The following is a 24,755-nucleotide window of genomic DNA, read 5'->3' as shown; positions in this document are numbered from 1 at the left end:
AGAAAATGGAAGGTTACTTGTGAATTGAGGGGAGAAGAAAATCTTCTATCAGCTGTAATTATGGGGTTTTCCCCCAACTGTCAAGAAGTAGCCATAACTCACAGGGTAATTAAACTCAAAAAGATTTTTCTGAATTTCAGTTCCAAAATGATTAGACCTTGACTTCTGAAATCTCCTTTTGAGCATTTACTTACGAATGCTATTTGCATGGGAGAGACTTACTTACACTAGTTGTGTAATATGAAACTACACAGATCCATTAGAAAAGTACAATTAGTACTACAATGCCTAAGGATTAGATGTAGTTACTTTTTAGAATTAACTTTGGGTCCAAGTTAAGGCATATGTCTGCAAATGTATATATACAACTAGAAATAGTGAAAAATAAGAGGAACTACACCAAAACAGCTCAGGTCTTTTCAAATACTTCAATTAAAATTTAACCTTGGAACATAATTTGATTATAAATACGTATCTGTGAATTCCAATCTGTATAAAACTGCTTTGTGGAGTTTCATTTAATATCAGTTGATCTTTTTGTAAAAAAATAAAAAAAATCTTAAGAAGAAATGAATAGTGATAGATGCTGGATACTTTTTGCAAGGTAAAATGACATTGACAACATTTCTTCTGGTTTTGAATCATTTTAGGCAAGATTGTTTTAGAGTTTGTAGAAGCTATTGCAGGCTTGTGGATGATCATTGTCACCACAAATGGAATTGCTATTATTTTCTGTCATGTTACGTATTTTGTTATGCAAGCTTCACTACATAATTTTCAAGGCATGGCTGTGGCAAGCACCTATATTCTCCAAAAACATTCTCTATCTCAAATAACCTATAGTCTTCTCCCGTTGTTTTATAATGTCAGAGAATAGTATATTTTATGTTTCATATTTGTTCTTTTACTATTTAGAGAGTTGCGTATATCCAGTATTATCAGTCTGGTTACTTACACAATCAGCTTTTTAATAATTTGACTTTTACATTTATAGGTGAAGGAAAATGGTTCAGAAACATTGATTACTATCGCCTAGATGGTTCAACTACAGCTCAGTCAAGAAAGAAATGGGCTGAAGAATTTAATGATGAAACTAATGTGAGGTGAGATCTCTTCTGTTACATATGCTTTAATTTTCCCCCTTCTCTTTCTTTTGTTCTCTATTTCTTTGTTACTTGTATTAGCTTAATGACATCTTAAGGCTAGAAAAATAAATACCACAATGTTGTCAGGTGCAGAACTTGCACAAAAAACACGCAACAGAATAGGTTTCTGGTTTCCTGAGATTACTTCCATTTGTACTGATCAATACTTGTTCAGTGTTTCCTTGCTGTTTCCTTCTTGTTTAGATTGTAAGCAACTTGTATCAGACACAGTCTTTTTATTACAATTACTTACAAGGATATAAGGACCTGGGAAGGTCAGAGCCCTGTGGGGTCTGGCCAGGAGATGGCAATCACTTGCCCAGTCAGAAGCATATAGCTCTCTTAGCTGCCTCCAGAATTGTCTCCTAGCCATCCTCTGTTCATACAAGATAGGACTTTCAAGTCTGATTTGGATAGGTAGGTAGATAGATAGATACAAACTGGTACAAGTTTAATGAAGCTAAGGAGCTTCACCTTCCTATATCTGTTTAAACAATAAAGTATGTAGTTATGTTACAGTCATTTATAATGTACAGAAAAAAAAGTTAACTGGAACAAAGTAAACTAATTCAGTGTTAATACTCTTAAATACTTTATTCTGTCAGGTATTTGTCAAGAGCTCATTTTAAGTTGAACCTGAGTGAGATGGGACTCAATAAAAGCAGATACATCAAAGAGACAGTGTCATTCTAGAGTTACCCTGAAAGTTTGCTAGCCAGGCAACAGTTTCCATAGCATGGGATATGCCTGTTTAAAATTATGGTTTAATTTGATATAACTAATTTTATTAGAGTTTGAAAATGCAAAACCAAAAATTTTTTCTTGCCCACCAGTTTTTGTTAACAGTTGGTTTACAGAAGGCCCTAAATTTCTGGGAGTGTATGTTTTGCTAAAAGTGGTGTCTTTGTAAAATCTGCATCTGTTTTATGCTTAATACAGTATTTTAATGAAGTTTTTGAGTTATTTCAGTGTATGAACAACTCCATAGTAACACAGCAACATGGGAACAACAGTTGTTTTCCAAAATACTAATATTTTGCAACTTTTCTCTGTTCCAGAGGCCGCTTGTTTATTATATCCACTAAAGCAGGTTCCCTCGGAATTAACCTCGTGGCTGCTAATAGAGTAATCATCTTTGATGCTTCTTGGAACCCATCGTATGACATCCAGAGTATTTTCAGGGTTTACCGCTTTGGGCAGAACAAACCTGTGTTTGTATACAGGTTCTTGGCTCAGGTAGGTTTCTGTCTTATATTTTTGTGATATTCTTGTCATGCAAAACTGTAACTATTCGGACTGTAACTGTTTGGACTGGTGTTGAAATCTGTAGTGGTCCATGCTCATCCAGTCATCTTCCAGCCCTAATCTGATAGCAGTATTTGAACACTGAAAAAGTTTTTGAAGGAAAGATTGGTAAAATAAGTAACAATTGAAATTATTTCCTGTTAAGCCCATCTCATCTGATGCTGTTAACACAAATTCTGGAATTCTAGCAGCAATTCACACATCCAGACTTGGAATAGTGTTCTCGGGTTTTTTAATTTGCACACCACTAAAAAGTCTTAATTGAATAATTCGACTGCATAGAGGATGATTTTTGTTAGGCAATCGGGTTGCTCAATGTAGCTGTATTTCACAGATCCCTGCACTGTGGACACCTGACTGTCTAACTGGAATGAAAACACAGTGGGCTAAGGAGTTTTTTATAAACAGGCATCCAGTCATGAGTTGAAAACTTGTATCTCACCCTACAGATATTAAAGATGTGAAAAAATTCTGATGGTCACCAATCTATGCTTTTTTAAAGTATATTGCTGTTATTTCTGTTAGGAAGTGTCTTGCTTCATCTTCTAGTTCTTCAGGTGTTACAGAGTAGACTGCAGACCTTTTCCCAGTAACAGTACTTAACTCTTGATTGAGTCACTATTTGCTTGCCAACTTAAATAGATGACTTTTTGTAACATGTTACTGTCAGACATGTTTTTTTTCTTCAGGCTCTGGTCTATTTTTGTAGTTTTCTATGTGCACTTTTGAACTGTTGATATCCTTTTTAAATTACGATGTTCAGAACAGGCTGTGCTGTTCTCATACTTCTCGTAGTCATCATCTTTTTTTTAAAAAAAAAAAGTAATTTTCCTTTTTTCATCAAAGATCTAATTTTTTCACACACAGCTGTGATGAATTAGACTTGACTGCTTCCCTTCCCCTCTCCTCTCCACCCCAGTGATATGGTATCCGTTTTCCTTTTTACAGGCTGCTCAAAGCAGCAAAATAAGGTATACACTGTGGAAATTGCCATTTTTTTGTCATAATCCTGCTTTGGGGAATTGAAGCAAAAATGGATCTCTTCAAAACACTACTGAAAAAATATGTTTCTTATTCTAGTCAATAGCTAGATTACGTCTGTCACGTACACAATTCACACTGCTTTGTGTTTGCTTCCAGGATGTTTGTTTTTCTTTTCTTTTTTTTTTTTTTTTTTCCCCTCAGCAGACAAAGTGTTTTTAGGTAGATTTGTAGATACAGGGTCAAAGAAATGAGGAAAGTAGAGCACTGTTATGTTGGTATTCTAGCTCTTTTATATTTGTTAGGTTTTTTTCTATATGACAAGAAGGTCCAGTATTTGTATGAAAGCGAATGTCTTCATTTTTTAGGGAACAATGGAAGATAAGATCTATGATCGTCAGGTAACAAAACAGTCATTGTCCTTCCGGGTTGTCGACCAACAGCAAGTTGAACGGCATTTTACTATGAATGAACTTACAGAGCTGTACACTTTTGAGCCAGATTTGCTGGATGATCCTAATTCAGAAAAGAAAAAGAAGAGAGATACACCAATGTTGCCAAAAGTAAGTTGATGCACATCACTAGGAATTACATGCTATAAAAATAACTTATATCTGTTTAAGGACATGGGGTATTTGGTCCTGGAAGAAGACTGCTGTGATTTCACTTTAGAGCAGTATTTTTCACTTCGAATGGAGGTGAATAGCAGGTAACACAATAAAACATGTAATTAATATAGCAGATGGTATAGTGAACTAGATAATGAGTTTCCCTTCAATGTAATGGGCAGTGTAAGAAAAAGATCTTAAGTTAAAAGACAAAAATTTAAAATCAGAACAAACAAAAATACTTTTTCACACAATTTGAGTGAATAGAGGTTTTACTGCAGGAAGCTGGAAGCCAAGAACCAAATTAACATCTAAGTGGGTGCTGGTGGTACCTAACATTACCTCAATTTGTGACAACATATCTGTGAGGTGATACTGTACTTCAAGGTCTGGGTTTTATCTACCTAGGTAAGACTTGGCAAGAGTCACATTAATCCATGCTCTCCTTTGCCAAGCCTTTTTGGGTTTTAATTCCCTGTTTAACTCTTCTTGTAGGGACCATTAATAGAGATATGGTAGAGATACGGAAAAAGTTGCATTTATTTGCTGTTTAAGTGAGGAAAACTGGGCAAGCTAAGAATTTCGTAAGCTATTTCTAATGTTGCTAGTACTAGCAGAGACCAGTGATGTTTTTGTAGACAATCATTTACACAACTTAGTGAGAATGCTGATCTGTACTCTGAGATAGTTTGAAGCAGTGATGCCAGACCTTTTTCCAACTTGGTGCTAAATGAACTTTTAAGATCATAATCGTTTGTTTTCACTGAGGCCTGCCTAAATCTATTAGTAACGGATGTGGCATGTCTAGTGGTGGTTCATTGTCACTGCTCTACATAGTAGTGGTTCATATCCTATGTGGTACTTAGGGAACTGAAACATTTGCTACCTGAATTGAAAAATAAAAAATATAACTTTTACAGTCAGGCAGAAGTAAACTTCAGGGGAAAGAATAACTGGTTCAGTTATTTTATTCTTTTTTTCCAAGTCAGTTTGTATTTAAGATTACGCTAAGGTTTTGTACTTCGTCTAATTTATATTCTTTGTGTATGTGGTCTGCTAATGACTAATTCATCATTAAGCTGTTGTGCAATTATCTTTGCTTCTTACCAGGTAAATAGCTAGTAAACAGTAACATGTAAATGTGTGACCTATAGTTAGTTAACTGGATAAATTTCTGAGTTACTACTGTGTTTATGTCATTATACAGTGTCTGGGTGAGGGGAGGGAGGTTTTCCACTTTGTAATTCTATTAATTTCCAAGGAAAAATGGTATGCTTTCCATTCTAGACTATCTGTAGACCACTATAATATAATAAATTGTGGTCAGGCATCACATTGGCATTCTTAATAGTTAAGCCATTCTCTGAAACAGTCTATTAGACCACCTACAGTGTCGGTGCAGCTGCTGGGGGGATTTAGGAAGTGTTAGCCGTGTAAGTGTTAGTCACTGTTACACATGCGTTTTAAAACCCTTGAAAACAAACTTTAATGACTGTATCTAAGCTCTTTTTATTACAATGTTTCTCACTGTAAGCAGTAAGTTGTAGGTGACTGAAAATTTTATTTTACCTTTTTACTATGTTGTACATTTTTTATTTTGGCAAATTCATTTTTTTTTTACCTCCTAAAACATCTTCCTTTAGGTTGTACTTAATGGTATTTATTTTATCTTTTTTACGTTCTTAGTTACTTTATGCCATATACATTTATGCTTCCACAAACTCATAGCTAATGCATCACCATTTGCTGCTGCTACTTATTTTTAAGAAAATAAAATTTGGTTGAAAACCTATGAAGCAACCGAGTATGTTTACTCAAAGCATTGATCAATCCAATGCAATAATTGTATTTTGAAAGTTACTTGTTTCTTTTTACAATAATAAATTAATTAATGAATGAAGTATAATGTAAAAGAGAGAGCTTAAAAAACCCAAACTTACTTTATCATTCAGTTTAAAATACTAAGTTCGGTATTAGTTCTCTTCAACCATCAGTATAAGGTTTGTGTAAGTTAAGTTGAATACAAACTTTTAACCAAGTCCCTGGCTGTAAATAGAGCAAATCTGTGTACTGGAATTCTCTTTGTTTTTTTCATGGTTTTAGCAAATAGTATTGAATGGAATTTCATCCTTTTAAAGATTTGCATTCTAGTATATACTACGTGCACATTTCTAATCTGTTTTTCATGTGTCGCTGGTATAGTTGTGGTGAAAACTTCTTCAAAATGTTAGAGGCGGGAAAAGTGTTTCTAGGAGTGTTAATAAAAATCAGTAGCTGTCATCATGTAAAGTATTGCTTGCAATTTGGGCTTTGGGCAGGGAGTCTGAGGGTAGGAGTGAAGTCTGTCCTGTCAGCCATCAGAGTGGTGAGTTATCGTGAATGAATCCTGGGTAGTTCAGCCAAGGAAAAATGCCAAGCGATTAGTTAGATTTAGGGCGACTTCTCTGCTGATTTGGCATTGACCTGCCTTGCCTGGCTGAGTAGAGCTTAGTGCCAAGGTAGAAAACTGTCACAAGGGTGTTTATATTGGAGAACTCTGTTTCATTTGGTACTTATGTTTACTATTTTGATGATCCCACTTTTTTCTAATTATTTTTAGCTGCATTTGTCTTCCCTGTGAAGCTCAGCTGATTGGGATATTTTATTTTCATTTTATCCACAATTAGGTTCTTGCTTTGCACATAAAACTGAGCTAGTCCAGTAGTTGCAGTGACTCCTTCCTTGATTCCTGTGATCTGTTTAATTGAATTGTGGCTCATGCCTTATTTATAATATCGTAAGTTTAACTTTTATGTTTTATTTCCTATTCTGACTTTTTTTGGTCTATCCAAACCTCTACAATACTATATAAACAATCAAAAGCAAGTATCGTCTGTAGGAGATGCTGCAGTGGATGTTACTCTCTAAATTGTGCAAGATTATTCATTCAGAAAGTTAACTATTCCTTATTTCAGTGTAATTTTGGCAGAGGTGCGTGATTTAGCTTTATAATTATAAAACCTCTTAAAAATTAAATGAATTTAACAACACACTTGGAGCATATTTTTTTTAAGTTGATTAAAAAGACTATTGATACGCTTATGAAAACCTTTTATTGTAACATCGCTTAATTACACAGCATTTGGAGATGAAAATTTTCTTTAAGATCATGTTGCATGATATTCCAATGCTCTGTTCATGGTAAGTGCAGCACACCCAACCTGATCTCTGCAGCTCTTAGCTGGAAACAAAGGCCACTAAAACTTTACCTGTATTACTCTTCCATCATTGAGCTGTCTGCCCCTTGCTTACAACGACTGGGCTGCTCCTTTATAATTACCAGCAAAGCAAAATAGGCATTTAGGCTAAAAGAAGGCTTTAGTTCTGTCTTTTACAAGTTTTGTGTATAATTGTCTCTCTTTGTCTTCAGGCCTCTTTTACATCTTCAAAGCATAATCTGTTGAACAATGTTATCGCTGTGTAATTTTACTGTTGTGCAGAGACAGTAAGGTAAGGGATTACCTTTGTAATCCTCAGCATTCGTGTGAAATGCCCAGTAAGAACGCATAAATATACTAAAAGTGTCAAGTGGAGATACAGCCGGGCTCTGAAAGAACAGATTCCTCAGAACATGGGATATTTGAAAGATGTTTGAAAATACGCTTTTTAGACTTGGCCCCTTCCAAGCATGCTTTTTAGAGGGAGTTCTGAATAGGAGTTCGGTGAAATGTTCTCCATCTTTTCTTCAACCATCTAAGCATGAATGCGGAAAAACCTGGAGGGATGATAGGTTTTCTGCTGGATGTCTGCTCAGTCAGACAACTTCTTGATTTCAGTGACACCCCACAGCACGAAGGCTCTTTAGGTACGCAGCCAGGAATCGCGTATGTTGAGGAAGAGTGATTCAGAGCTGAGCATTAGGGTTCTTGTAACTCCTAGTTTTAACACACTTTTCAACTTCTTTGATGTAAGGAAAAAATGTTTTTTAATTCTTTTGCTTCTAATGGGTTAGGAGAATTCATTCTATATTGTTTTAAAAGTCAGAAGTAAAGCCGTTATGTGAGTGAAGAAACAAATACTACTTGATTTTTAAAACGTATCCTTGAGAAATTTGTTCTTGCAATAATCCAAGTTTCAAAGACCAGTTTTCTTAGAAAGTGTTGTTAGGGGGGAGGGAGATGTTGAATGTTGCTATTTTATATAAAAAGCTACACAGCTAATGTGCAGTATGTAGCTTTCCTGGAAGCTTATCGAAGTTTCATGTCAACTTTTAATTTTAGCAGCAGTTTTTTTGCCCTTTGCAGTCTGAACAAGACCTTCAGGTTTTCGAGGAGTGCTGAGGAACCAGTGTGTACAATTCTCAGGGGGAAAATGCCTGTTGCACTATAACCGTAACTTCATAGTGCCATTTCTCTGCCTTTACCCCTCTGAAACAGCTTCTACGTCTTGAACAAATGTAAATACTTGGTTTTAACAGAATATTTTTATGAACGTTGTTCACATGAATTACTAAATTAGTCTTAACTTCCACTGCTTGATTTTATTCATCCGCTATCCCTGCAGAGTTGAAAAGGACTACTTTAGAAATTCAGTCCAAAGAAGGCATAACAGGTGTCTTAAGACTGAGTAATCACTCAGTCAAATTTGCTGTATTTAAGTATAGAAATAATTACTGTATATAGACCATGAGCTTCATGCAAATGTAGTGAGTCATTGTCTAACACAGACTAAAGGCATAAGCAGGTTTTGTTATTATTTCTGTAGAGTAGCAATTCAAAAGGAAAAGATGGTGTGAAGTGAGAAAATTCTGTTTAACGTATTATGATTGTATTTCGGGTGTTACATTTTACTTTGCTCTGAATTTAATAGTGGATCTGGAGTCTTTTTTTAAATCAAGATGAATTATGACTGGGCTATTGGTTTGGGTTTTTTTAAAGTAGGTTCTCACAGGCTCTTAACACTCAGCTCCCGAAGGATTGTATACTGGGGTAGACTTGGCTGATACGTAGCTAATGGGAAAAAGTTTTTTCACCACAAATACTGATAGCCGGACTCAGTGATAAGTGCAATACTTGTGGCTTACCTTGAGCAGTGCAGTATGTATTTCAGAGCAGTGTATATGAGGTGGGGGCTGGACAAAGACAAAATGGGGGACGCTGTGTGTCCCTCGGAGCTGGCACTGTTGTACCCTCTGTTCCTTGCTTATTCTTCGGAGATCAGAGTGTTCAGTGGATTAGAGTGGCAGTCACATTTTATGTGAAATGAAAACTTGGCTCAGTTGCGGTCGTGTAATGCAGATTGGAAAAGCAGATTAAAATAATAGTTCGGATTCAGTTGGATATAGTATGTCATTATTTTATACTACTACCTCAGGACATAGCCAGGGCATGTGTTTTACTGTAGTTCCATACTAGGGGACAATTTTCTGAATTTTGGAAGGCTGTTGATCTCAGAAGAATTTGCTGCTTATTTAAATTTATTTTTATTTTTAACCTTGGTATTAAATGCACAATTGGTTGAGAAAAACTTGTTTATGAATTACAGCATAACTCCCATTCCTTCATGGAGGATTTGCTTTCTAATACACTTATCTCTCTATAGCATTTAATTTATATCAGGATTTTAAAAAGACAAACCTTTTTTTAAAATTTAGAACCTTTTTTTGGTATCTCTTCATTTTTTCATTATCACCAGGATTTCATCTTAAAGCTTATAAACCAACTGATAATCATTGTTCTATCAACAAGCTAAACAAATTAAAAGTAATACTTATTCTGATGATTTTGTGTGTGTGTGTGTAAGGTGAATTTATTAATTTTTTCATTGTAAAATTAAACAAACTAAATGGCAGTACCTTCCATATCCCAGTTTTCAAGCTCCATCATTAAAGTTAATGCAGAATAAAGTTTAGACAAAGAAAAGCAAACACACAGTTGGATGTAATTTAAACCACATTTTGAAGACTGTGTTGGCTAAGTGAGTGTGGATTATATTCCAGTATTGTTTTCAGTAATAGTGTTACCATGGAAATTAATGCATATGCATGTCCACACACTGATGTACAGCTACGGTATGCTGAGAGTGCTTTAATTGTGTTAGCTTACTTTTGTAATATCTTCTTGACTTCTTCATTTACTTCCTCTATATGTTTTCATCATATCCTATTACTGCATCCTCTTTCTCTTTCTGCCTTCTCTCCCACCACCCCAAAAATAGCGTTATTTGTTCCTTGCGTCCGTTAGTCATGCAGATATTACATTGAATGTTTTGTTGCAGAGCTGGCGATGAAAGCATTGATTCCAGTTTAGGGAGACCAGATAGTAGAAGAATGAAACAAAAGACTAGCTTAAATAATTGGTTAACATAATTGAGTTTTAAACACACACAGAAACAAACAGCTTTCTGTTGTGACAACATTACTGGTCAGGACTTCCACATGCAGTTCCCAGTGTTGTTGCAAAAATCTGTTTGCTTGTGGGTACAAGCCATTTTTTCCAATCATTGTTCTATCTAGATTATAAAATGTTAGGGTGGGATAGTTTATATTCCTGTTTGTACATGTGCCTAGCAGAATAAGGGCATGATGTGGAGTGGGCCTGTAGGTATTCATATAATTCTACTGCAAAAAGTATATTCAGTGTATTCACTGTCATTGGTTTCAGGAGTGGTCCAAAAGTTCAATGAGATACTGGTTTTGTATTATGAATCTTAGAGTGAATGCCGACCTGTAGTGGAGCTTTCTTTTATGTATATGTTTATATATAAAAAACACAGATATATGTATACAAAATGTTAGTATGCCTGTGAACAAAACCTTCACAGTAGTTTGTCATTATAAAGGACGTTGTCAATATTTCAGTTAACCTTAAAAGCAATTAAGCATTAGGGGTTTTGTGGAACATAGAGGTCTAAATTGCAACCTGCTGATCAAATCCAGTTCATAACAGTGATTTGACCTTTCTTAGTCCAGACGGGTGGGGAACTATTTATCTCGACATGTATCTTAACAGTTTTAAGAAAGAGCCTTTTCTGTTGAATGCTGATGGACAGTTGATGGACCAAAGTACTACTTAGTGTTTTAAATCCAGTAGAGGTGCTCTTTATATATTGTAGATGCAGATTATTGGTAGGTCTTCTCAGGTATCCAGCCTAAGCAAAGGAAAAATCATTGAGCACATTCCATTCTTTTTAGGTTCTTAAACTGCATTTATTGTTGTGGAATCTGAGTGCATTCCTGTGGTTCATTAAGTGATTGGACTGTCGTCTCTGTAACAGATTGTTAATCCATTACGCTCCCTCTGAGGAAAATTGTACTATTAAATTATTTTTTAATTTTGTTTCGCTGTGAAGTGCTCTGAGCTGCTATTTGTGAAATTGGGTCAAAGCAGTAAGTTAGGCATGCATGAAGAGTACATATAGTAGAGCTACTGAGTGACTTCTCATTTTATCCTCTTCATTTGAACAGGATACAATTCTGGCAGAATTGCTTCAAATCAATAAAGAGTATATAGTTGGATATCACGAACATGATTCACTCCTGGACCATAAGGAGGAAGAGGAACTCACTGAAGAAGAAAGGAAGGCAGCATGGGCAGAATATGAAGCAGAAAAGAAGGTAAAGCTATCTAATCAGATTTACATATATGAAAATAACCTTTCCAGATATAAGTACCACTTGCCTTCTCAGTTTTTTGGGGGAAATTAATTTTGTTATAGGCCAAGAAATGGATATGTAAAGCAATTTTTGACATATGAAAAATGGAGATACCGTGTCTTGTTTGCTCTTTCAATGCTGGTCTTCTGTGTGTATTTTCTTTGTTACTGTCATTTAAAAGTTAGTCTTTCCTTTTACACACACATTTTTTTCTATTTCATAATAAAACTCAACTCATGTCCTGTGTGATACCTCTCTTTTGCCGTTTGAGGGAATTTCTAGCTGCATTAAAGGCATACAATTGATTCCAGAATTTTTTGCCACGATCCCACAAACATATAAGCACCTTCCAGAAAGGACCTAAGAGCTTGCTTTTTTTTTTTTTTTCCCCTATTATTCCCTGCATCTTGTTTGTTTGATATTTAAGTAGGTGGCAGAATGAAGAAAATTGTAAATTGGCTACAGGTTTGGGATTTTTTTACTGTAAAAGGAATATAATAATTTGGTGTAACTGGAGTCTAATAGCAGAAAATTCCTGGAAAGTCAAAGTTTGGTATTCAGATTTGATCAGTAATCTGAAAGTACAAAAAGTGGATGTATAAATTGCCACTGACCATCTTGCGTGAACAAATGACAAATGAAATGGAGTACTGGGAGAAGGTTTTGTGAGGGAGAAGAAATAGGAAGATGTAATGCAGTAAGCATGGAAGCTGCCGTATGAGAAATCCATATGGGAGATGAGCTTTATATTTGTGCTAATAAATTATACATTTAACTTCTTCAAAATTAGCTTACAGTCAGGTCAAACTCAACATTAAGTAGCAGGTTTGCAATATAAAGAATGCATCTGAAACAACTTAAGATACACTAATAAGCCTTGGTCTTTTTTTTTTCCTTAGTATACCAAATAATTATAATTAAGCTAAACTCCGGAATTACTCAAGGCTAGACCTTAGGTTCCTCTGTGATCAAAATGCCCTTCTGAATTGAGGTTCGGAAAGGATTTTCAGTTTGCTGAGATAGGTTAGCCTTCATGCGCAGTGTACAGTGCTTGTAGCCTTCTTTAAGGGCTGATTTGTCTGCGTATGGTATTTTGTAAGTTATTATGGAAGACCATGAATTATCAGAATTATTAAAATATAAGTGCATTTTGTGTTTTTAAGGGCTTGACTATGCGTTTCAACATGCCAACTGGGACCAATATGCTTCCCACAAATTTCAACTCTCAAACACCATATATTCCTTTCAATTTGGGTGCTCTGTCAGCAATGAGTAATCAACAGCTGGAGGTAAGTAGCAATCCAAGGAGTGTAACATGGCTATGTTGCTGCAAGCATGCATTTTTTTTCTGTCACAAATAATGAATAATGTAATTCTTAAATATCTTGATATTTATGTAATTGTATCGTATTTTTAATAGGGTTTTTGTGTGTGTGTCTGTGTGTAGCTACACTGAAGTCTGACTTGTATGGATATGAACCTATACCTGTGTAGTGTCTCAGGATTCTGGAAGATTAACTGCATTCTTTGCAGACATTAATTACCACATCTAGCTTTCTACCTTCATCTGTCTTCTGTCCAAGAAGGAATGGGAGACAGAGGAACGCATGCTCTGTTCCTCAGTTATCTCAGGTCTTGGTTTGCCATCGTAGCTGAAGTAGCTGAGGACGTTTCTTCCTAATAAGATGCCAGGCTGTAAAGTGCAGGAGTTGAAGCACAGTTGTCTTATGGTACCTACTAGTGTCTGGTGAGGCTCTAACAAAGTCTGCAAATCAGGGGGCCTGTGTTGAATACACCTGAAGAATAATACACAGTGTGCCAGTATTATGCTAAAATAGATAATTTAGCATAATAGATAACGCTTTGAGCACACAGAATGAGTTGAAACTGTAATGTCATTGAAGTCAGTATCGCAGAAAATTTGCCTGGGTAGAAATGTAGCACTCCTGGGATGATCTGAAAACCTTTGGGTACAAAACCATTTTTTTTATAAATATTGTCTGCTGTACAAATTGACAGATTTATACATGCTGTTCAACTACTCTATGCTGAAATTTAGTTGTGTGGAAGCTTAGGCTCACTGACTTGTGCAAATGGAGCGAAAAAAGGTGCACAAGGCAAAGATGAAGAAAACTTGTAAAAGGTTGGCAAAGAAATGTGTTCTTTGTATCTGTGCTTTATAATTGATTTTGTGGTGTTTTCTCAGGACCTTATTAATCAAGGAAGAGAGAAAGTTGTGGAAGCAACCAACAGTGTAACTGCAGCAAGAATTCAGCCCCTTGAAGACATCATTTCAACCATAGTGAGTGAAATGGATAACTGTAGGTTTAGATCAGGAGATGGGAAAACGTTAAACATTTATCAGGCAAAGAAATTACTATTGTATATGGTCATTCAGCTAATTAATTGCATTATTAATGAATATAATTTCCAGTTTGTGTTGACCTTTATCCCTGCAGCTTGCAGTAACCCTTAATAGTACCTAGATGACACAGAGCCTTGGAGAACTAGCAGCTTAGATCCATAATTATTTGCCATGCTCTGAAAATGCTGATTTTCTACAAATAAGAATAATAATTATACACAAATAAGATGTATTTCTTATATCTTGTCCTTATCTATCTGTCTTGGGCTGCCATATTTCTCACTTGCTCCCAATAATCTAGAGGTGTATTAAACCTTAATTAGCAGTTAGAAGAACTAATAACTCATAGTTCTGATTCTGGTGAAGTAAAATTTTGCATTTGCTGGAAATTGGGCTGTGTTTTAACTCTTGATGTAACTCTGAACGTAATGCAAGACCTCAGTCACCATTACGCTTCTGTTAAAATGACTGGTGCCAAGGTGGTTTTGGTTTTTTTCCTTTTCAGTGGAAAGAAAATGTAACACTCACAGAGAGCCAAGTACAGGCCCTGGCACTAAGCAGACAGGCAAGCCAGGAGCTTGATGTCAAGCGCCGAGAAGCCATCTATAACGATGTCCTGACTAAACAACAAATGGTAAAATATCTAGTATTTATTTGATTGACTGTCCGTGTTTGAACTGGGATGTTGAGTATGGACTTCGCATGTGTGTGTTCATAAACTAGAAGTGTATCTTCAGGAACATAAATAGGTACTTCCAGAACGTGTGTTTCAATGGGTCAAGTATTTGCTGGCATTGTGTGATGGTGTATGTGACGTAACATCAGGAGATGGTGACTTCTGCAGTGTGTTGGATCGCATGGCTCAGCTTCATCGAAGGAGACTCCATGAGAAGTTCACTTACAAAAAAAATACTCGCCAGATTTTTCTGTTGAAGTAGTTTGCTTGAAGGTCATGAGGCTTAAAGAGAAATCTGATTCCCAGAGCTCAGAAAGCAACTTCCAAAACACACATCTTGGAAAGTATCGGTAGTGGTTTTTTGGCTTAGAATTATTTTGCAGAACCTCAAAGTTGCCCAGATTATGTCAAAGAGAAGAGTTTTCTCTTAGGCAAACAAACTTTTAGCATCAGTCCGCGTGCAGGACTTTCAAAGGGAAGATAAATAGTACCTGACAAATAATGTTGTAACTTATACCTGGGAATAATTTCACAGTATAGTGCATGTTGCTGTAGCAACTTACCTAAATGCTGCATGCGATACAATAGGCAAGTCATTAAGAGAACTTAGCCCTAAATGGTGTTACTAAATGGTTTCTACAGTAATCAGCTTGTGAATACCATCACATTAGTGATGGTGATAACAATGGTGCTTTTTTCCTTCAGCCACGCTATCCCTAACAAATTGATTTTAACTCTGAACTTGATACTTGCAGCATTGAGACGGGTCATGCACTTACAACAGCTCTACTTTCCCTTCACAGTTAATCAGTTGCGTTCAGAGGATACTTATGAACAGAAGACTACAGCAGCAGTACAATCAGCAGCAACAGCAGCAGATGTCTTACCAGCAAGCAGCAATGAGTCATCTCATGATGCCAAAGCCTCCAAATTTAATCATGAATCCTTCCAACTACCAACAGATAGATATGAGAGGAATGTATCAGTCAGTGTCTGGTGGTATGCAGCCACCACCATTACAACGAGCACCACCCCCAATGAGAGGCAAAAATCCAGGGCCTTCCCAAGGGAAATCAATGTGATTTTGCACTAAAAGCCTAAAGGATTGTTAAAATCAGAGAAAGAACTTTTATTTTTTTAGGAATCAATGGCTTAACAGAACTCAACTGTAAAAAAATAATTAAAAAAAAAAAAAATAGTTCGGTTGGTCCCCTTAAATGCCATGTTCCATATTAGTGTTTCAGCTTTGTTTAAATAGGACATAATGTTCTCCCTGTTGTCAGTGATGTTGCCTAGAATCTTCTTACATATGTTGAGTACAGGAGATAACAAGTTGTTTTCAGTGAAAACAAGTCCTCCCATAACAGTAGCATCTCCGCAGGTTTCCTGTCTAAACTCCTATGCTTGCTTTTAGTAGCTGCGAAGCTGTCATCAAATTTGAGAAGCTTAGGAAGGACTGCAGGTCTGTATGTTTCAGTATACCATATGTGAATTGTAAACAGCTGAGTTCTTGATTAGAGTTGATTCCTCAAATTATGGAATACTTTTCTGCTTACCCATTTCTTTATATTAGTGGGAATATTATAACAGAAATAGTCTAGTTTCCTTTTGACCGAGGTCTGGACTCATACTATCTCATCTATGCTGAATGAAACAGAAACTGAAAATACTCTTTGAAACAGAATTGAGTGCAATATTCTTAAATACTACTGCTCTGAAACTTTTGAGTCATGCAGTTATATAGAAACTGTGTATACAGCCTTAAATAGTGACTTGGGGAAGGTGATTGTTCTTCCCTAGTCTTCTGCCATTTTTTATTTTCAGTTTTATGTGATGGAATAACAAGTGGTGATCTTAGAGGTGGAGATGTTTTTCCTTCACAGGCTAATTTACTCTATGCGGAGTCCAATACAAAGTACATTTCTGTTAACTCCTTAATGCTGGTGCTACTGTCTTTTCCCATTGCCGGCAATGGGAGACGGGCCAAGAAAATTGAATTCCTGGTATTTGGGGGGTTAAAATAGTGATGGTGGCCAGGGGCAAACCCTGTTACATAAACAACTTCAAAATGGCAGAACCATTGCTGATTTAAAATCGATACAAAGAAAGTGCTGTAGCAACTTCCAGAGCTGCCAGAACAGTGAAATAACTTTTCCTCTATTAGGTAAGAGTTTTCGTTATGCACTCCTCCCCGTTCCCTTTCATTTGTGTGAAAACATGATTTAGTACACAAAGAGCTTGATTTTTTTTTTTTTTTTTTTTTTTTTCATTTTGGTTTGTTGGGTTTTTTTGTTTTGTTTTTTTTTTTAATGTAGACCAGAGACAAATTTCTGGTTTATTATATATCATTAGCACTCTCTTTACCCACACTTTTTGTGTTTGTGAAGATCTAATTAAATACAAATAGGGCTTTTCTTTGAATATAGTTTGGTTGATTCTTCCCCCCCACCAAAAGAAGTTTATAATCTGGGGGTAAAAGTAAGTGACGGGAACATTTGAGGCAATGGTGTATCGACTACAGAGAACTCTGGAGAACTGAGCGGATGGAGGCGTTTGCTCCAGATATTGCTGGACTCTTCTGACTTGCTGACATGAACTAAAATGATTTTGGTTTCTGGAAAGCTTCTTGCAGGAGTTTGAGTTCTTGCCCTGAATGGACAAGTGGGTTTTGCATCTAAATATGCAAATCTTACGCGATACTTCATTTTGTGATTGAAACTTGGTTTGTGATCTGAACAGAGCTTGTGATCTGTTGCAAAACCCGCTGACAAGTTGCTGTCTTGGACTCTTTTATTACAAGATACCACAAAAGAACCTCAGTATGTTCTAGTGCTTTGCCAGCTCTACAATTAAATTTAATTTGGGGGGAGGGGAGCAAAAAGAGACATACTCAGAATAGAAGAAACAAAACGTGAGACTTTGAGACAAACATTTGAAGGCAAATGTACTCTCAGCAACTCTCACCGATACTCCTACGTGTCGTGAATAAGAGAAGTACTTTCTACCAAACCTGGGAATGTTCAGTGGAGTTTTACAGTAACTCAAAGACTTAAATGTGGAAGTTTTAGGCAACATTTAAAGGCACATTTTTTTTCATTCTGGACAAAAGTATGGATAACAGAAGACTAATGCATAAGAAGAAATCCGAGATAAGCATTGAGATAAAACTTGGACCACTTTGCATACATGTTTCTCACTTGACATTTTAGCTGCATAACAATGTGCTTTGAGTATAACATCAAGCTTTAACAAATATTTAAAGACAGAACATACATCAATAAGATAATAAAAGGCTCATTTTTATATTTGTTTTAGATGTTTTAACTAGATGAAATGGCTTAAGATGACGAATAAAAATGTTGCTTGTAATACAGTTTTGCCTGCTAAATTCTCCACATTTTGTAACCTGTTTATTCCTTTGGATGTAAAGCGTTTTTGCTTAGTATTGTGATATTGTATATGTTTTGTCCCAGTTGTATAGTAATGTTTCAGTCCATCAACCAGCTTTGGCTGCTGAAATCATACAGCTGTGAAGACTTGCCTTTGTTTCTATTAGATGGCTTTTCAGTTCTGTATTAAATAATCTTAAGTACTATAGAAAAGGTGTCCCCTCTTCCTATAAGGCTGTTTTGTAATATATATAAGGACTGGAAATGTGTTTTTAAAAAGAAGAAGCATTCAAGTATGACGATATACTATCTGTGTTTTCACCATTCAAAGTGCTGTTTAGTAGTTGAAACTTAAACTATTTAATATCTCATTTAATAAAGTGACCAAAATACATCAACGTGCCTTGTGCTACATTAACAATACAGCGTTAACTCTGCAGGGATACAGGCCGAGAACGTGTCTTTTGAGAACGGCGCTGCGCTGTGAGTTTAAGCTCTCTTACTTTTTTTACACGGGGGTACCTGTTACTGGATGTAGCCATTAATTTCATTTAGGGAAAATAGTTGTGGTCCAGGTTTTCAAATGATAAGAAATAATAGTAGCTTTTGCAGCCAGTCTGTCTGTTAAAAATGAAGAGTGAGTTATCGCTCAGCGATGATCATTTGTTACGAGCGAGGTGAAGTTCTACTTGGTCAAATTAGAATAAGCTGCTTGTACGTTTTAAGCTCATAATTGTGCTTCTCCCCTTTCTTAGTTATTAAATCCCACCTGGCAGGCAAAAAAACCCCTTTCCTACGCAAAAAAAAAAAAAGGCATGATGGTTGTGTTTTAATCTGCCCCTATGCTCATTCTCTGTATTTGAAGCTTTTTTTTTTTTATGGTTCCTGGACAGTGCTGCAGCCACGTTACTGCCCTGGCTGGGTCTGCTGGGGGAGGTACAGCTGGGCTTGCCGCAGCTGAGAAAGGGCAGATGCTGTGGAAATCGTGTCTGGTGTGAAAATAATCAAATTGTGTTGTAAGGGGCAGTGTGGGGAACGCGTTTTTAAATATCCCTGTAACTTTTAAATTCGTTAAAAACTGAGAGGGGGCAGCGGGAGGCTCGTGCATGTGGTGGAGGCTGGATATTGGCTGTCTGTGTCGGGCTGGGGAGCGTCCTGGGACGAGTCCCCTGGACAAAACGGGCCTGCAGGGTGCTCTGATGCTTAACAGCGACGTTTTGGTGTGTCGGGTGTTAAATGCTTACCCTGTGGGATTTCTTGTCCTTACCTTAAAAGCAGAACCACTCTGAGGAGGGTAAATAAGAGTAAATTCATCAGTTCAAGCAAAAGGAGTTTTGGAGTTGGATACATTTTCAACATTTGTGGAAAGACAAGTGTCCGACAGCTGGAGATGTGTGGAAAAACGCACGTTAAGCGTGCAGCGCCCGAACTTCCCTTCCCAGACGTGCTCAGGTGCCGAAAGAACCCGGCGCGCCCCCTCTGCGCTGCAGAACGTACCCGGAGCTGCGTCCCAGCCTCGAGCACCAGCGGGACTTCACCCCGGCGGCTCTTCGGGAGAGCTGTGCTGCCGTGAAAGGTCGAGAGCGAGCTGCGGCCTCGGAGGTGGTTTGGGTCTGGGAGGCGTGCGTAAACCTTCCGCCGGCCGTCACGGGCTGGGCGCTCCGCGGCGAAGGCTCTGGAGAAGCTCCGGGTCCGCCGTGTGTGCGCAGGATGAGTCCTTCGTCCTTCTGTGCGGGACCGCGGGCCGCCCCCACGCAGCAGGCACGTAGAAAGCCATTTTTTCCACCCGGTTGCAGCTCCTGTATCGGCTGTGCCCGGTGGTGAGGTGGCACGGCGGGGTGTGTGACCGAAGGAGGGTGTTGGGAAAGGGGCTGAGGTCTGAAATGGGGATGCTGCTCTGGGGGGGGAAGGTGAGCGCAGGGGGAGGTGGGGGTCACCCCTTGGGTCTGCGCTCGGCCACTTTCGGGGTCTGATCTCAAACGCCACCTCGGCTTCGTGTTTAGCAGCTGGTGCACGCGAAAACTATTTGAGATGCTGAATGCGGAACGGTAATGGATACCTGGGGCGTTAACCAAAGCCTAATCCAGTGGCGACGGCTACTTTTATAATTTGATTGCACAAAGCGTTTCTCATTTCTGTGGATTCTTGCTGATGCCCGTTAGCAGCAGCGCAGGTGGACACACGTGCTTGCTGTGTGGTGATCTGCCATGCTCGGTCACGGGCATCTTGGTGCTAAATTCTTTCTGGTACAGTGAGGGAAGAGCCTGAGACTCCTCGGTGGAGTTGGCTTTGCAGGTCTCTTACTCAAACCCAGCCAGTGCAGGTATGAGACTACATGCTCAGTACTTTCCATCATGAGAGTTTAACACCTCTGAAGCAGTTACTTGCTTGGGGAAGAAAAAAAAAATAAAAAAATCAAGTTTTATGCTGCCTCTTGCATGACTTAGTCCTCTTGGTTTAAGTTCCTCTCTACAATCCCACCTCGCGCTGCCGTCTTGGCTGCTGGCGGTGTGTGGATCACAGGCCCTGGCGCTGGGTTTTGCTGTTTGTTCTCCCCTCCTGACTGCAGGTGTGTTTTGTCTTTACCTTAAAAGCAGGATCAGGGTCTGCATTTGTACAGCTTCAGCCACAGAAAGTGCTTTTCCCGCGGTGCTGCCTGTTGCGTTCCCTGCTCTGACCCAGGAGCTGAGCTCTGTGCCTGTGTTCCTCACCGTATCTCCATCGTCGATGGCTGCCTGGGGTGCCTATAGCACCTGGAGAAGCAGCACATCGCACCTACATTGCATGTTTGCCCGTGAATCACTTTCAGCACAGGTCCCTGCTATGTTGTCAGCCCTCCAAGTCGTTTTCCAGCGAGGCCTTGGTGCTGTTTTGCTCTCCAAAGAGCCAAGAAATCTTTTACTCTGATCTGCTGGTTAATAAACGATACTGAGATACCTGGTAACCCAAATTGTACCCTCGGTGTATCGTATGTCCTGTGGCTTAGGGGGAGCACTCAGTAACCTCACTTTATTTCCTCGTAGCACCTTTGTCATTATAAAGCTTTCTGGATTGAGCTCAAGCCGGACTTGGCCCTGCAGACCGCTCCCCCCCACCACTGGGATGGTTGGTGTTTCAGCTAACCCCCCCCAAGCACGAGTTGACTCCAACTGTTGGGTTGTGGAAGAGGACATCACCCTTTGGATGAGGTACCCGGGGTCATCTTCTACCACCAGCGCTATCCCAAGGGCTGCGGATGTCTTTGTCTCACCATCAACAAGAATTTCAGCCCTTCTCCTTCAGGGGTGCTCCGTCCCCGGGTACCCTTTTGGGAATGTCTCAGCCACGCTCCCACAGCTGCGACGCATCTCTCTGGATGTCCTGCCAGGTGGGCAGCACCTAACCAGAAGAAGGGCACCTTCCCTGCCTTTTGGCGCTGAGTTTCTGGTCTCCTTCTGCAGTTTCGGACTCTCCATCGCGTTCTCAAGTCTCTGGGGCCTCCGCTCCTTCCCTCCCACAGAGAAAGGAGCACTGAGCCCCACGTCCCACCCAGGAGAGCTCCCTGTGGGCAGCAGGGTGTCCGCGGGGACGTCCCTGAGGCCACGTGTGCATTGCCACTTGTAGGTCTGTCTCCTTGGTCCCCTCCGGGACCGTCCCCGTGCCTCGGCTCACACGCCAAAGCTGAGGAGATGGGCGTTTTTGCTGGGTTTGCGCTGTGCTGTGCCTGGCACCATGTTGGCCTCACGCAGAGGGTTCTCCTCTGTTTCTGCACCCCTTTAGCGAGACTCAAGAACTTGCCCATCTCTGCCGCCAACCTCCCCCCTCCTGCTTTGCAGAGCTGTTCCTGGGATAACACTTCCCTTAGAACATGCACACCCTTCTCAAGTGGAAGGAGAATGGTTGAGAGCGATGCCTTTTGTCCTGTTTACTGTAGCGTTTTCAGACCTGTGGCTTTTTGTATGTAAAACAGTACTGGGTGGTGAAGGGCACAGCAGGGTTTCTGTGGGACCGCAGCCACCCCCTGCACCAGCCGCCTTTGCCTTCCCTTTGGGAGCAGTTTTTCACCTGGCTGTTGTAACTTTGAAGCGCATGGAAACTATATGAGCCGAGATCCCAAACACAGGTTGACATTTCCTTTTGCTAATTTAGGAGAGGGTCTCACAGGTTGAAGCGTCGCAAATGTATTTTCCTCTAAAACTTTCCTAGCAGGAGCAGGGGAGCCCCTGGGACCCATCCGCAACCGCCGGAGCAGATGCACCTTGGCCAAGGCACCGTACGCTGTCCCGGCTTCGGAGTCTGTCTGCCAGCCCTGTAAAAGCCTCCGAGCTGAAGAAGCAGTCGGCGTCTCCCGTCGGCTTTTGCCGGGCAGAGCGGCAGCTGGTGGGGTAACGGCTGGACGCAGGGACGGGATGGAGAGGTGAACGTGTCCACGTGAAAACACCCACTGCGCATCGCTGACTGCTCCCCCTGCCACTCAAAACGCAGCCAAAGTCTGCGGTTGTTAATTCTGCTGTTATTAAGCTCCCAGGTCAGTCAGATTCCTCATATCTTTAAGTATTTTGTTGAACCAGAACCAAATCTGGTAAATTCCTGCTGAAAGCAACCATTTGGGTGGGATTTAGCAATGCTGAATTCCCCCTTTAAAGAATGTCCCACATGGGAGATGGCACCAACCTTTACTGTAGGGGTCGGCGTTCGGAAGATCTCGCGTTGTCACGGAAAGTTAGAGGGTTAGTTGCAGCCTTGTGATGTACCTGTAACCCCACCTCCCCTTGTTAGTATAAAAGGAATTAACTGCGCAATAAAAGGCGGAAGTTGGCGCTCACACTGTGTGTGTTATCTGTCTCTTTCCCTGGTCCGGGCCGACCAGTGATCTAAGCGTGGCACCTTGATATGTAGCGAATGCTACACTTTACCAAGGGGTTTCCAGAAAATTCTTTATGGATTTTGTTGTTTGCAGGTATCGGTTTTTTGAACCCAGATCCCAAAAAGGTGTTTTACACCATCCCTCGCACCTGCGTGTCCCTTCACAGCTCTGCTGATGCGGCTCTTCAATTTGGGTATCAGACAAACGAGTCCATCCCACTGCCAAACCAGCTCCCTTTCGAGTTGGTAAAAGATGTACTTGGCATTGCTGAGGTCAGGTTTTGACCTTCATTTTGAAGAAGAGGAGCAGGATCTTAACCACTAATCTTCAAGCGCAACGCAAAGCCCTGGCTAGAGGAGAGGGAGGCAGGATCACTCTGGGGGGCAGAGCGAAGCTTGAGGTCTGAGGGATTTCCCTTCGCGCAGGGGAAGGTCAAAAGTACAATTGCACTTCGGGACCCTTTTCCTGAGCGATCATGCTCCTGACATGGCGGCTGAGGATGAGATGCTTCAGCAGTGACTCAGAAGAAGAAGGTAAATAAATACTTTTTACTTCAAACGTGGGATTAAATTCCTTCATGTCTGGATCATTCAAGGTAAAGCTCCTGTAATCTCCTCATTGCGATCCACAACCTGTCATCTGGTGGCTGCTGGACCCGGGAGCGGTTGGGGCACCAAGGGGACGTGGTAGGGACGCAGGAGGTGGCAGAGAGGGCGAGAGACGGCCGGGAGCAGAGCTGGGCACTGGGGCTGCTGCTTCGTTAGTGGCGCAGCTCGTGAAGAAGCTGGTGTGGATCATCACTAAGTGAGTGGACTCACCCTGGGAATTCATGGCCTGAAGCTGAAGGAGCTGAGATTTTACCTCGATTGCTTTGCAAGGAGGAGGCTGAGAAACAATACTGTGAAAAATGTACTTGTGATAAGGAAAACCCCAACTCAAAGCCACTACATCTGTATTTGTACGTATTTTTGCACGCTCCGGAGAACCATGTTTCATACCAACCTCTCCTCTGTGCTGCAAAGTGCCTGTAGCAACTACAGTCTCCTGCTCCCACCATGTGCTAAAAACCCTCTCTGCTGATCATGAAGGACAAAAAATAAACTGGGATAATTTCTGGAAGCTTCCCCTGCAATTTTTGCAACATCCCAAGCCGGCAGCAAGGGCAGACGTGTGGCACAAGCATCACTGAGGGCCTGTGCCGGCTGCTGGGGTGAGCTGCAGAGCAAAGCCTCCACCGTGAGCGTCCCCAGCCCGGCCAGCCTGACCCGAGAAGGACTGTGGCTCTCTGGCACAGCGCCGGCAGCGGGTGGAAATGTGGGGCTGGCTCCGGGCTGCCGAAACGCTGGCAGGTTTGGCTGAGCCCAGCGGGAGGCAGGAGCTGCCCCAAGGCAGAGGAGAAGTGATGAGACTGAGGGACCAGGCAGCTTCTGCAGAGGGAAATGCCACCCAGCCATGAACGTCCAAGCACTGCCTGCAGGGATGAACTTCGTTCATGGTAATTGCTTAAGAACGAGGGGGTTTTTTAAATTGCTTTTGTTGCTTTCTACTTTTTCTTCACTGATTTTCCATGATGCTTCAGGTAAGTCTCGTGTGAGATGTGGTCTTACTGCAGGAATGATGGGTCCATCCAAACACTCAGCAGATGCTCCAAATGCTTCTCCGCTTGATTTTCGACAGGACAATTAATCCACAGTGGCTGCGTCACATGCTGAAGTGTCTCAGCTGCTGACGACTCACGCCGAGAGCTGCACCGGCGCTCGCAGGGCCGCAGAGGCGAGGGAGAGCCCAAGGACGCGGACTGTGCCTG

General features: G+C 40.2%; 1 protein-coding gene across 4 annotated transcripts in view; it reads left to right on the top strand.

Annotated features, from left to right (window-relative positions):
• Window positions 1-18,496, top strand: part of ATRX (ATRX chromatin remodeler) — an 89,143-nt gene extending 70,647 nt beyond the window's left edge. For all 4 annotated transcript variants that reach the window (XM_075054246.1, XM_075054245.1, XM_075054247.1 and 1 more), the window contains 8 exons: window positions 995-1,103; window positions 2,204-2,381; window positions 3,800-3,994; window positions 11,484-11,633; window positions 12,836-12,961; window positions 13,879-13,974; window positions 14,543-14,671; window positions 15,517-18,496. In XM_075054246.1, coding sequence (XP_074910347.1) covers window positions 995-1,103; window positions 2,204-2,381; window positions 3,800-3,994; window positions 11,484-11,633; window positions 12,836-12,961; window positions 13,879-13,974; window positions 14,543-14,671; window positions 15,517-15,795 — 1,262 coding nt within the window. In that variant the 3' untranslated portion in view covers window positions 15,796-18,496. The remainder of the gene's footprint in view (window positions 1-994; window positions 1,104-2,203; window positions 2,382-3,799; window positions 3,995-11,483; window positions 11,634-12,835; window positions 12,962-13,878; window positions 13,975-14,542; window positions 14,672-15,516) is intronic.
• Window positions 18,497-24,755: the final 6,259 nt, after the last annotated feature.

The sequence above is a fragment of the Buteo buteo genome, chromosome 22 (genome assembly GCF_964188355.1).
Source record: "Buteo buteo chromosome 22, bButBut1.hap1.1, whole genome shotgun sequence".
Classification (NCBI taxonomy): Eukaryota; Metazoa; Chordata; class Aves; order Accipitriformes; family Accipitridae; genus Buteo; species Buteo buteo.
The sequence above is the reverse complement of the archived record's forward strand: the minus strand, read 5'-3'. Positions and strand labels throughout refer to the sequence as shown.